We start from the raw sequence: 12700 nt of genomic DNA, 5'->3' as shown, positions 1-12700 counted from the left end.
ATATAGGTTATATTCCCTGTGTTGTAAATATATCCTTATAGCTGATTTTATCCAAAATGTTTGACTCTCAAGTCTTACCCCGGACCAGTTAAATTAGATTTTTTAAAGGCAAGACCAAGGCATGGATAATTCTAAATTGCTCACCAAATTATTCTAATGTGCTGCCAGATTTGCAAACTGTAGGTCACACAATGCCCAAGCAATCTGTAAATTCAGTGTATTCTGAAAGGACAAAAAGGAAGAAAGTCAAACCAATTACTCTGCATTTGGTACCACTTTATAAATAATTGACTTTTTTTTTTAACTTTTAATAAGTTTGCTTAGCTACTGTGTGAACACAGCCTATTATGTCTCCACCTGCCCACAAGTGTATTGTATTGCAAATCAAGAAAAGAACATGTTGCTATCTCAATTAATTAAAAGAAGATTTTAGATTTGTTTTTCAGCTTTACTTTCTTTTGCCAACCTTCTTCTCCAACCTGACAAGTCTGAATACTGAATCTCAGACACTGCATGTTTAAACAGCTGCACCTTTGGATTGTGTGTGCATGCTCAATCTCTCAGTCATGTCCAACTCTTTGCAATTCCATGGGCTGTAGCCTGGGAGGCTCTTCTGTCCATGGACATCTTCAGGTATTACTCGTCCTTTTCTCCATGAACTCAAGTCTCAGTTTATATCTCAACCATCCCCTTATCACTGCCACTCAAATGCATTTTCCCTTCCCTGAATTCCCACGTTGCTCAGGACGTCTATCATGTGCTCTCATTTTATGGATTTTTAAAAATATTTTATTTATCTGTGCCAGTTCTTAGTTGTGGCACAAGGGATCTTCAGTCTTCATTGGAGCATGTGGGATCTGTAGTTGTGGCATGTGAACTCTTATTTGTGGCATGTGGGATCCAGTTCTCTGGCTCCTGCATTGAGAACACAGAGTCTTAGCCACTGGACCATCAGGGAAGTCCTTCACTTTATGGTTTTGCCTTGTTGGTTCAAGTTAGTGGAATACAATTGACTGATTCCTACATACAGTCTCAAGTATGAGAAATTTATTCCAAAATCATATATATGAATAAGAAAGAAAAACATAAACCATAGTGTCAGGGGAGTGTAATCTCTTTGGTTCTGTCTCATCACAACAAAAATTTGAAGTGACGGATGTTAAAGCCCTCGGTGCATCACAGCCCTCAGAGAGTCCATGTTATAGTTCTCGGACAGATCAGTTTTATTTAGAAAATAAAGGAAAATACATCATTGAGGCGTGAGGACATGTAGACCCAAAAGATGCGAAGAGGAGAGAGAGAGAACGAGCATGTGAGTGGGAGAGAGAGACCCCTGGCCCTTTGGCTCCTCTTTTTATATGTCTTTTCCTCCCCCGGGCCTGCCCTATGTAAATTGGGCTAGCCAGGAATGCTGTTTGTTCTACCTCAGGTCCTCACTCCAGTCCTTGGACCTTCCTTTGTTCTATTTTCGCAGGCTTTTCCCTTCCTTGTCTTTTAGCCACCACCATTCTGGACTCCTTTTTCCTATTCAAACTTTTGGTAGTCATTGTTCTTCCATCTTACAGATGAAAAACCTGAGTCTCAAAGAGCCAAGGTTGACAGGCTAAAAGCTTTGACACTAAGATATTTTTCCCAAGGCTCTCTGACCCAATGTCCAGAGGAAGTTTGATTTGCTTTTCTTTGAGTGTTATGTATATTTTAATATATTATGGCACTTTAATTATAGTTCTGGGAGTAGGTTCAGAATATGAACACACTAAAACATAGTAAAAGAGGACTCATCCTTAAAATCAATGTCCACTCTAATCTTTGGAGTGAGCCCAGTGATTTTTTTTTTTTTATTGTACACTTACTTGGTTTCTTTTGTCAGAAAATTATTGAAGCTTGAGCAGGAAGGGAGGTGGTCTTATTATGCTTCTTTCTTTAAAATTCCTTTTTAATATGCATGTAATACCTTAAAACCTTTCTTGTGGGAAAAAAAAAAAGAACATTATATAGATGTGGATAAACTTTCTTGTCCAACACACTTATCTTGTATCCCACCCAATCTACATGCCTTCCTTCCCTCAGCAGTCATCATTTTATCTGTGCACACTTTTTAAGACACTTTAATTTGTAATACTTATGTATGTGGAGAAGGAAATAGCAACTGGCTTCAGTTTTCTTGCCTGGAGAATCCCATGGACAGAGGAGCCTGGCAGGCTACAACCCATGAAGTCTCAAACAGCTGGATACTACTGAGCACACACACACACACACACACACATGCATCTATATCTATATGTAAATAAATCTATCAATCTATCTATATATGATATATTATGAAAAATTTTGATGATTGCAAGTGCTGAAGTGTTGATCATTATATTGGAAAAACATATGACTCTTGAGAATTAAGTTTTATTTGTATGTTTAAAATCAAAGACCTGGGAAGGAGATCTAATTCAGCATCTGACAGAACTAAGATTCAAAATTATATCTCAACCTTGTGGAATAATACCCTAAAGCTAGAAAGAATAAAAATTTAGCCAGCATAAATATTAAAGCCCTGCACAAAGTATGAGTAACAAATGGAGAATTCTGATTTGATGTTGGTTTATATGGAAAAACTTAGTGTTTTGCTGATCACAGACTCAAAATTTAATAAAAATTCTAATACTATGAAAAGTCCATAGTTCTTATCTCTAAAATAAGATTCCTTTAAAAATATCAGAAATTAATCCAGAATATCTATTTTTAGAAGGAAAATAACAGTAAACTAGTAATTTTTAAATGTGGGACTCTTTTTGTGATTTATATTTTTCTTCTTTTTCATTAAAAAAATGCCAAATAGAAGGAAATTCTTTTTCTTCCCTCAGTACAAATGCCCTAATTTTTACCACAGTACAAAATATCCATTAGGATTTCAAGGTCCTTTGATAAGACACTGCAATAGTATTCCTTCCCAATATTGATGTCTTGAATAAAGGTCTTGCCCTGTGGAATTAAGTCTCACTCAATGTAAAGCTAATTATCTACTATGATTACATATTTTAGTGAGGAGTATTCATACTCCACATTCTTTGCTGGAATGAAACTGGGGGCAGGGGACTCAGGGACATAATCTGCATGAGACATGAGCATACTCAATCTTGACCGCTGCCTGATTTTTACTTTGACACGTCACAAAATAGATTCTCCAAACAAGAAAATGTAGAAGATCTTATTTCACTGATTATCTGAAAAACTTGACCTATGTTTGTGGTTGTCTTCTTGTGATTTTAGATACGTAAGTACTGACTGTATAGGATACAAGAAAATATAGGTTCTGAGAGAGAAATCAATGTTCCTTTCCAAAGGAAGACAAACACTACTTCATTTATCATGAATTTGAGTGATCCAAATACATCAGTGACCGTGAGTCTTGACCTCTTTCTATTTATTCTAAATTAATATCACTTCATGCATAAGCATACTAAGTATATCAGAAAATGAAACCTTGAGTGATAAGGAAGAAGCTGAGTCAATGGAGCAAATGTATTGATGTGTTTTTAAGAACTCCAAACCATGATTTTATTTGAATTTATCTCACTCTGCCCTAATGTCCACTGTAGCACATAAGAAGGAGAGTCAAGGTCTTAACTTTATTACTGACTTTTTTCAGCAGCATCAGACCAATAATATGTGTTTATCTACTCACCTGTGCTGCTCCAGATAGAGTAAGTAGCTCATTGTAATTCTCCCCTCCAGGTTTCCTTCCCTAAGGACATATCTATATCTCAGATCTGTCTAATTAATCAGGATGTGAAGAATAGAAAATTGTGAAACAGTCCCTATGCTCATCGTGGCTAGGCTTTAAAAAGCTTAATAAAGTTTCTGTCTACATTTTCTTGTTTATACTGTGGAGTAAAATGTATCAAACAGGCAAAGATTTGTGGCAACAGAGATGGTGCCTTTGCACAATAAAACACATACTGTGTATCAAACAAATATTGTACCACTTCTATGAAGCTGACATTGGAATGACATTGTAATCCTGGCCATCTGTCTTCCTCCTCTAGATGTCGATGAATGTGTGGTGGTGAATGGAGGCTGCCAGCAGCGCTGTGTTAACACTCTGGGCACCTTCCACTGTGAATGTGATACAGGATACAGACTCCATGCTGATGAACGCACCTGCATAAGTGAGTAAATATTAGAACCAGCTTGAAGTCGTTTTCAATGAAAATCGACCTGCTCTTGTAGGGGCAGAAAGAAAAGGTTTTTCTATTGTAAAAATACCTATAGAAGTTGACAGTGTTCAAGTACAATTCTCTCTCGTAGAATAAAAAGAAAAGATATCTTGCTATTAAAAGACTAAAAAGATGGGGAAGGAAATAGAGAAATTAACATTCACAAGCAAACTCGGATTTCCAAATGTGTGGCTATTTCCATAGGGCATCTTTTCTGCCACATGTAGTAAAGTATAAATTTGTTAGTTGTTGTTTGTATACCAGTTCAGCACAGACTCTCCATGAAGAGAGGAGGCTATAATAGTCACTATCTGCAATGCTCACTCATTTCAAACCAGATTCAGAATTGGACTTGTGATTATAATAGCAAAAATTATAACAGATTATACACCAAGGAGCTTATGGTTGCTCAAGAATAGTTAAAGCTACACACATTAAATCTGAGGTTACTATATACTTATTGTGTATCAGGATGTTCTTAGATATCAGTTTGGGATGGTAGAATTATTATTTCAAGTCTTGGTATGTTTCTGAATTTTATAAATATGCTAAAGTGACTTTGTACACAGGAAAAAAATAGAATAACTTTTAAAACACAGTGCTTCCTGTATGATTTATAAATGTTTTTTAATTGAAGTGTTTTTTCATTGAATGATGAGCAAGCATATTTTGATTTCATCTCCAGGTCCCTTTAAAAAATATCTATTACGTTGAAAGAGTAGCATTTATACAACAACATTTAATTGCTAGTTTAATTGGTATAGGGCTTGTTAGCTTGCCCATTTACTCAAAATTATTAGCATTTTATGGATATTCTATAATTATGACGTTTCAAAGAGAAAGCAACCAGTTTTGCTTAACTTCGTAGTATATACTCTCTCTTTTTTGTAACATATCTTTTAGGAAATGAGAGAAAGCCAGAGGAAACATATCCTAAAGATATGTAAAGATATCCTAGTCATAGATCTGATTTTGATATGAGAGAATAGAGGTTTGGGGAGCAAAAAAAGGCTTTTCCAAAGTTGAGTGAACATGCAGATAGAAGCCATATCACAGTAGCCAGGGAACTCAGTATCCTGGTAACTGTGTCTACAGCAAGCACCCTAGTGGGACAGCAGCTCATGTATATTTATTTAGTCCCTGAATTACTCCCTTCTTTTTTGCAACTTAACTGCTTGTTGCAATAGGAATCCCTTTCCCATCTCCATCTCCAACCCAACCTGTAAGGACTTCAGCTATTGCATCTTTAAACTGCTGCTCTAACTTCTCTCAGGCACAAAATGTTTTGGAACAGGATTACCAACACATACAGATGTGGCATTTATTGGTAAAGGTTGACTTGGTGAATTTTTGTGTCTTATATAAAAATACTTTGCAAAGTAATGCATTATATAAATCTATGATAACTGATTTTTGCAATAAAGCAAAATGAACACTCTAGTACCCAACTAAAGTACTTTTTCAGGTGTAATTAATTCTCTAAACTCTAGCAGTTATTATCTGCTGCTGCTGCTAAGTCGCTTCAGTCATGTCTGACTCTGTGTGACCCCATAGATGGCAGCCCACCAGGCTCCCCTGTCCCTAGGATTCTCCAGGCAAGAACACTGGAGTGGGTGCTGCTGCTGCTGCTAAGTCGCTTCAGTAATGTCCAACTCTGTGCGACCCCATAGACGGCAGTCCACCAGGCTCCCCCGTCCCTGGGATTCTCCAGGCAAGAATACTGGAGTGGGTTGCCATTTCCTTCTCCAATGCATGAAAGTGAAAAGTGAAAGTGAAGTCGCTCAGTCGTGTCCGACTCCTAGGGACCCCATGGACTGCAGCCTACCAGGCTCCTCCGTCCATGGGATTTTCCAGGCAAGAGTACTGGAGTGGGGTGCCATTGCCTTCTCCGCTGGAGTGAGTAGTTATTACCTTTTTCTTAGTAAAATTATTAAGCTCTTCCCTTGTTCCTCACCATCATTGCTCTTGAAGTTTTCAATTTTTGTTTCAGTGAAATCAGGTCAAAAGTAGACTTGGATAAGAATATTATGGTTTATCTTTTCTGTTTCTATTCCTTAAAAGCCAATTTCTATTGTGCAAATACATGGATACTATGGCAAGAGGGTAGTCCTCATCTCTGGAGGAAGGCATGGCAACCCACTCCAGTATTCTTGCCTGGAGAATCCCATGGGCAGAGGAGCTGGTGGGCTTCAGTCCCTGGGGTCGCCCAGAGTTGGACGTGACTGAAGAAACAGAGCGCTAGCAATAGGGTATTTGTAGCTCCACAGACTGATCCTCTTTTATGCAGAATTTCAACGCAGTGTACAAATTAAAAACTAAGATAACAAGAAGTATGGATTTCATGATTGCATAATTTTAAAGCTTTTCACCCATTGGATATCATTCTACAGAAGGACTGGATTGAGAGCCCAGGAAGTGACCTTTATGGAAATTTTCATATCTTTCTCCTATGAGTATATTGAAATTTTGGTTTCAAAGAATGGTCCTAAAAATCTCAGTTGACACAACTACAGCAGTCTTGTTAAAATGAACTCAAGAAGAATTTAAGCACTTTGTAGTTAAATACTCATAATGTGAGCTTGAGGATAAGAACTGTTTGTTTGCTTATTTGTTTTGAAAGAAAGAATGTTCTATAGAGAACTGAGTCTTACCTTGGTTTCTATTTTAAGTAAATTTGTAGGAAGCGTCAAATATTTTAAAACACAAGAAAATCAAATTAGCTCACATCCCCTTTGGGATTTTTTTACCTGGCAGGAAACTGAGAATGATAGCTGATGCTTATCAGGATATTGTAGTAGACAGAAATTAATCATGACCTGTGGCAGAGTCACAGAGGAGAAGGTGAAGTTATAGAATTTTATGATTCCACTACTTAGAGTACTTGAAATTAGGTGTCTTTGTTTCTTCCCTCCTCCCTACCTTCTTTCCCTTCCTTTGCCCCGTTCTGCCCATCAGTCAGAGGCTTAGGTTAGTGTGAATTTTTGAGCCTCTGGTGTTTTTTGCACTTTCTCTTAATTACAGCTACAGCAAACTTCTTGTACTCCAAACCCTGAGAGAATTTAAGATGACTTCATTTCAAGAAAACATGCTGTCTCTAAGGACTGTGCACTTGCAGTGACATACGGCCAGCAGTTACTGGTCAGCCTCTGCCAGATAAAGTTACACAAAGTGGTGTTAAGAGAGGGGTCCGTGATATCCAGCTACAGTGTACAGGCCACTTGGCTCCCCAGTAGTACTGCCTGGACTGCTGATAAAATATGATCCCAGTAAAACTGGAATCTTGGCCTCAGTGACCCTCAGTTTGAGTACCTGAATTTGTTTGCAAATTTTTGGAGTGCATGTCATTTTTCTGGTGGTAAGGGCTTATTATTTTCATCAGATTTTTAAAGACATCTATAATGCTTCAGAATATCCCCCATATACTTTTGCCTTAAGATGGTGCTTCTTTAAAAGGTGTATATGTAGGAGGATTCCATGATACTGTTATATAATGATACAGTCACACAACTCTGTCAATGTGAGGCAAAGCTTGTCAATGACCACTTCTCCTTATAACTTCCTTTACAATGGAATTATGGGCCAGAAGTCTAGGTCCGTGACCTTGGGCAGCACAGTTACACCTGGTTGATGAAGAGTCCAGACCCAGCATGGGAAAGCAGTCAAAATAAAATTTTGGCTTTGATATCAATATTTGCGTTCAGATTTGCTTTGCTATCAGTATTCTCCATTAATACAGATATTACCAAATAATTTATATACTTTTAAATTTCCCTTTACTTGGAAACCAACAGCTTAAAAAATAGAAACTAGATTTAGCAACGACCTGAAAAACAGAAATATTCATACTAGTCCACCATTGACTCTCATCTATGGACCAGAAACAGTGGCACAGTGGACTCCAAGTTGTCGTGTGTCCTTTAGCAAGTCACTTAATCTCTTTTGATCCTGTATTCCTCATGTGGTAAGTGTAGAAATTGGACAAAATGACAAAATTACTGCATCTCCAAAGTATTTTAATATTATGGAGTTCCCCAAATTACTAACTTATTACAAATCATCTGTTAACCTGTATTTGTTAAAATCCACTGGATTCTGTACAATAATTATTTTATAGAGCTTGTATTTTATTTGAAAAGTATTTAAAGAACTTAGACTTTAGGAAGTCCCACATACAAACAGTGTGTGAGAATTTTATATCCAGTTTAATAAAAATATAAAATGAGAACTTTATATCCAGTTTAACTTAAATGTTCTTAAAAAAACAATAATTATATTCTGGTCCTTTTTGGAAAACTCTGTTTTATATATCATAGAATCTTATTTTGGAGAAATTCAAGGACTAATCCAGCCTAGTCTACCTTAGAGATGAAAGATCAGAGATCCAAAGAAATCAAGTAAATTTTACTCTGAAAATAAAGGAAATTAATTTTCAGAAAAATCTGGCTAACTTTACTTTTTATCAAATGCTTTAACATTATTTCTGATAAATATTTTAAAAGACTAAGAAAAACCATAAAAGTACTATGAAATGAAATTCTTACATTCTATTTTAGTGGAGCTCAGGGTTAAAATAATGTATTTTCATGACAGCTATTGATGAAAGAAATCCACCTTATATTATCACCCTGTAAGTACAAATTTATCACTTCTCTCTTATATTTCTATCATATGCTGCAATAAAGCTAACTACATTCAGTTCTGCAAGTAAGTTATGCCCTTTTCTGCTTCCACACCTTACCTTATTCAACCTAGACTCTAACCCCCAAGTCTCTACCTGTCAGAACTCTACTTACCAAGTTCCATGTTCAATGTCAATTGGCCTGTTAAGCCTTCTCAGGTGACCCCAGCCAAAAGCATTCCTTCTTTTTCTTCTAATACCATATAATTTAATGTTGCCTGAATGACACATTATACCATATAGTTTTATATGTGTGCAGTTTGGATTCAGACCAAATGAAAGACACTAATGACCTTCTAATTATCAGCTTTCACAGGAGTCTTTTCCATGCCTTTTTCAATGGCCTCTGACACTGTTAACCACTCATTTTTCTAAATCTTCCTCTTGACTTCTTGACAGCACAATTTTCACCTTTGACTGCTGCTTCTCTCTACTTACATTCTTGTTACCTCGTTCTTACTTTTGATTATCTTCTTTCATCACTATGGACTGAACTATGTCCCTCAAATGCATGTTTTAAAGCCCCAAGTTTCAGCATGATGGTGTTTGGAGGTAGATTCTTTGGGAAATAATTAGGTTTAGATGAGCTCATGCATGTGGAAGATCTCATATTGGTGCTTTAATAAGAAGAGATACCAGAGAGATTGGGCTCCCTACTGTACCAGGATCTGGCTGAATGGCAGCCATCTGAAGCCAGGAAGAGAGCACTTACCAGAAACCAAACCATACTAGAACCTTGACCTTGAACTTTCCAGCCTCCAAAACTGTGAGAAAATTAATTAGGCCACCCAGGCTGGAGTATTTTGTTACAGAAGCCCAAGCAGACTAATGTACTTCTCTTTTCTCCTTTATTTCCCCCTTCTCCAGTCTATCTCCATTTAATTCTACCTTTAGACAAAAGTCTAAATGTTAGCTATTATCATGCTGCTGCTGCTGCTAAGTCGCTTCAGTCGTGTCTGAGTCTGTGTGACCCCATAGACACACACCCAGAGAGCCCACCAGGCTCCTCTGTCCCTGGGATTCTCCAGGCAAGAATACTGGAGTGAGTTGCCATTTCCTTCTCCAATGCATGCTTGGTAAGTTGCTTCAATCATGTCCGACTCTGTGCGACCCTATAGTTGGCAGCCCACCAGACTCCTCTGTCCACAGGTTCTATAAGCAAAAACACTGGAGTGGGTTGCCATTTCCTTCTCCAGGCTATTATCATAACAAAATGTAAAAAAATATAAGGACTTTACTCAGATGGATTTGCTTGTTGGGGAAAAAAATTCAAACTTGCAATATTTCTAGTTTTTGGACCCTGGACAAAAAAAAATACATTGTATTTGATAGCTTTGCAGATTATCTCATTGTTGACAGGCAGGCTTTAGTAGATATGACTAAAAATAAGTAAGGATAATGTAGACTAAACTCCTTTTATCGCCAGTGGATATTTTTTAGGAGCCAGAGGCTAGATACCAAAATAATTTAATTACCTGAAATTTCTGTATTTAGCTGTATAATTTGCATTTAAAATAACTTGTAAGATTTTGTCTATACTTTGTTGTACCTCACAAAGTCTTTGTCTTTCTATTTTTTGGTACAACCTTGTTAAAAATGCTCAGCTCAAATCTCCATTCATAATCATGTCCTTCTTCTGCTATATTTGTTGAAATTAGCCTTTCAGAGGGGTGAAATAATTAAATGATTGAAAGTTTTAATGCTTGCATAGTTCTCTTACCTCTCTTTCATGCCTTCAGCACATGGGTTTATTAACATGTGTACTCACACATAAGCAAATGGAATCACTGGTGTCTGCACAGAGAAACCTGAGATAAACAACATTTTAATTATTTTAGTCTTCAATACAAAAATTCTTTATTTCCACTTGCTGGAAATGGTCAGGAACTGTTTTCCTTCAGTGGTTCCTTTTTGTTCTCACAAAATGAGTTGGGGGAAAGGAAGAACCAGGGTTACCTGGAGGCTGTAAACCAAAGGTATTTCTGTATGTTGAAATGTGAAACATAGTAGAATCAGAGGTCATATTTTAATTCTAAATAAACAGAAGTTAGGTGTCACGAAGAGGGTAGATGTACAGCCTGGAAGCTTGATTAAACAGATATTCTTAGTAAAATTTTGAGTTTGAATAAATTTTCTTTCATCGGATTTTTATGTTTCACATTTTAAGATAATACTAACCTTAGTATTCTTGCCTAGAGAATCCCGTGGACAGAGGGGCCCGGTGGGCTGCAGTCTATGGGGTCTCAGAGTCGGGCACAACTGAAGCGACTTAGCAGAAGCAGCAGCAACCTTAGAAAAGGATTGAGAACACAATTAGATGTGGTGGTCTTCACATAATAGATTCTTTTGTTTTTGATCTCAGTGTTCTGATCCATGATGTCTAGGTTTTATTTGATAAAAGGAGTGGAAGATTCTTTCTAGGGAATGCAAAGAGATTGCTCTCAAATTGGAGATAAAAGAAGTTAAAGACTTTCATTGTAACTACCTTTCAATTAATTGCATTATTTATGAAGACAAATTAGAAATGGAATTCATTTCATATGACAGCTGATGTCTTGAATAGAGCTATGTCAGGTTAAAAAAATTGTTTAGTTTGTCAGGTGGATGGCATCTCTCAGTCATTATCAAATTCATCGCCCTCGCAATATTAATCACTTTTGTGTGCTAGGTGATAAATTTAATTCTCCAAAGTTGAATTTAGGGAACACATCTCTTCTGCCCTCCATGTCCCCATCTGTGGTCTTGAAAAAAAAATCATGAACTTTCCAAGGTTTTATCCATTTTGTTGATGATTAACCCAATTCAAAACCTTTTCCCAAATTCAATGGATTTTAGGAATGCATTTAGAAATCTTTCCTTTTCTACAGTTATTTTATAGTCTTCAGACTTAGGAAGACATGTGTGACTTTGGACTTTCATTTAACTGTTAAGTTATTCCATTTCTCCACATGTAGGGATTGGTGGGAAAAATTACAGCACAGGTAAAATCCTTAGTGCAGGGCCTGACACAGATTAAGTAATCAGTAAAAATTTGATCATGATATTGATATTAGTTCTATACTTGCAGTTGGCTGTGTGAAAGTCATTCAGTCATGTCTGACTTTTTGCAATCCCATGGACTATACAGTCCATGGAGCTATCCAGGCCAGATACTGGAGTGGGTAGTTGTTCCCTTCTTCAGGGCATCTTTCCGACCCAGGGATCAAACCCAGGTCTCCCACATTGCAGGTGGATTCTTTACCAGGTGAGCCACCAGACTAAATAAAATTATGAAGAGTCAGACACTCTAATTATTAGTATAAGCTTACTTTGCTGATCAGATGGCTTCCTTTGGGCATCTTGGTTGCTAGCTTTTTAGCAAACATACGTTGATTCTTTTTTTTTTTTTTTTACTGGAATATGATTGCTTTACAGTGTTGTGTTAGTGTCTGTTATACAGTGAAGTAAGTCAACCATGTGCATACATATATCCTCTACCTCTTGGACCACACTTCCACCCCACCCCCATTCTTTCAACAACTCCCTGTTTCACTTTTCTTTCTTTTTTTGCATTTTGGAGTTTTAAAGCAATATTCAAAACTATATTTTCATTGTATGGTAAAATATTCTCATTTATCACTGTGTTGAAGATTTATATCTCCCTGTTTCCCAAAGCACTGGAGGCAGCAAGCTTTAGGCAGCTTATGCATTTTCACAGGGTCCAAAGTGCAAAATGACATGAAACAGAAAATAGGACTGCCTCCATCTAAAAGAAGCGAAAGGATTAGGTGCTTGCAAATACCAGATATGAGCGTAACATTTAAATCCAAAT

General features: G+C 36.9%; 1 protein-coding gene across 1 annotated transcript in view; it reads left to right on the top strand.

Annotated features, from left to right (window-relative positions):
- The window catches only part of LOC129643919 (EGF-like and EMI domain-containing protein 1), a 614705-nt gene that overhangs the window by 520103 nt on the left and 81902 nt on the right, over positions 1-12700 (top strand). Inside the window, exon 6 of the mRNA XM_055569141.1 lies at positions 4041-4163. Within this exon, the coding sequence (XP_055425116.1) occupies positions 4041-4163 (123 nt within the window). The remainder of the gene's footprint in view (positions 1-4040; positions 4164-12700) is intronic.

This window comes from Bubalus kerabau, chromosome 2 (genome assembly GCF_029407905.1).
Source record: "Bubalus kerabau isolate K-KA32 ecotype Philippines breed swamp buffalo chromosome 2, PCC_UOA_SB_1v2, whole genome shotgun sequence".
Taxonomy (NCBI): domain Eukaryota; kingdom Metazoa; phylum Chordata; class Mammalia; order Artiodactyla; family Bovidae; genus Bubalus; species Bubalus kerabau.
The sequence above is the reverse complement of the archived record's forward strand: the minus strand, read 5'-3'. Positions and strand labels throughout refer to the sequence as shown.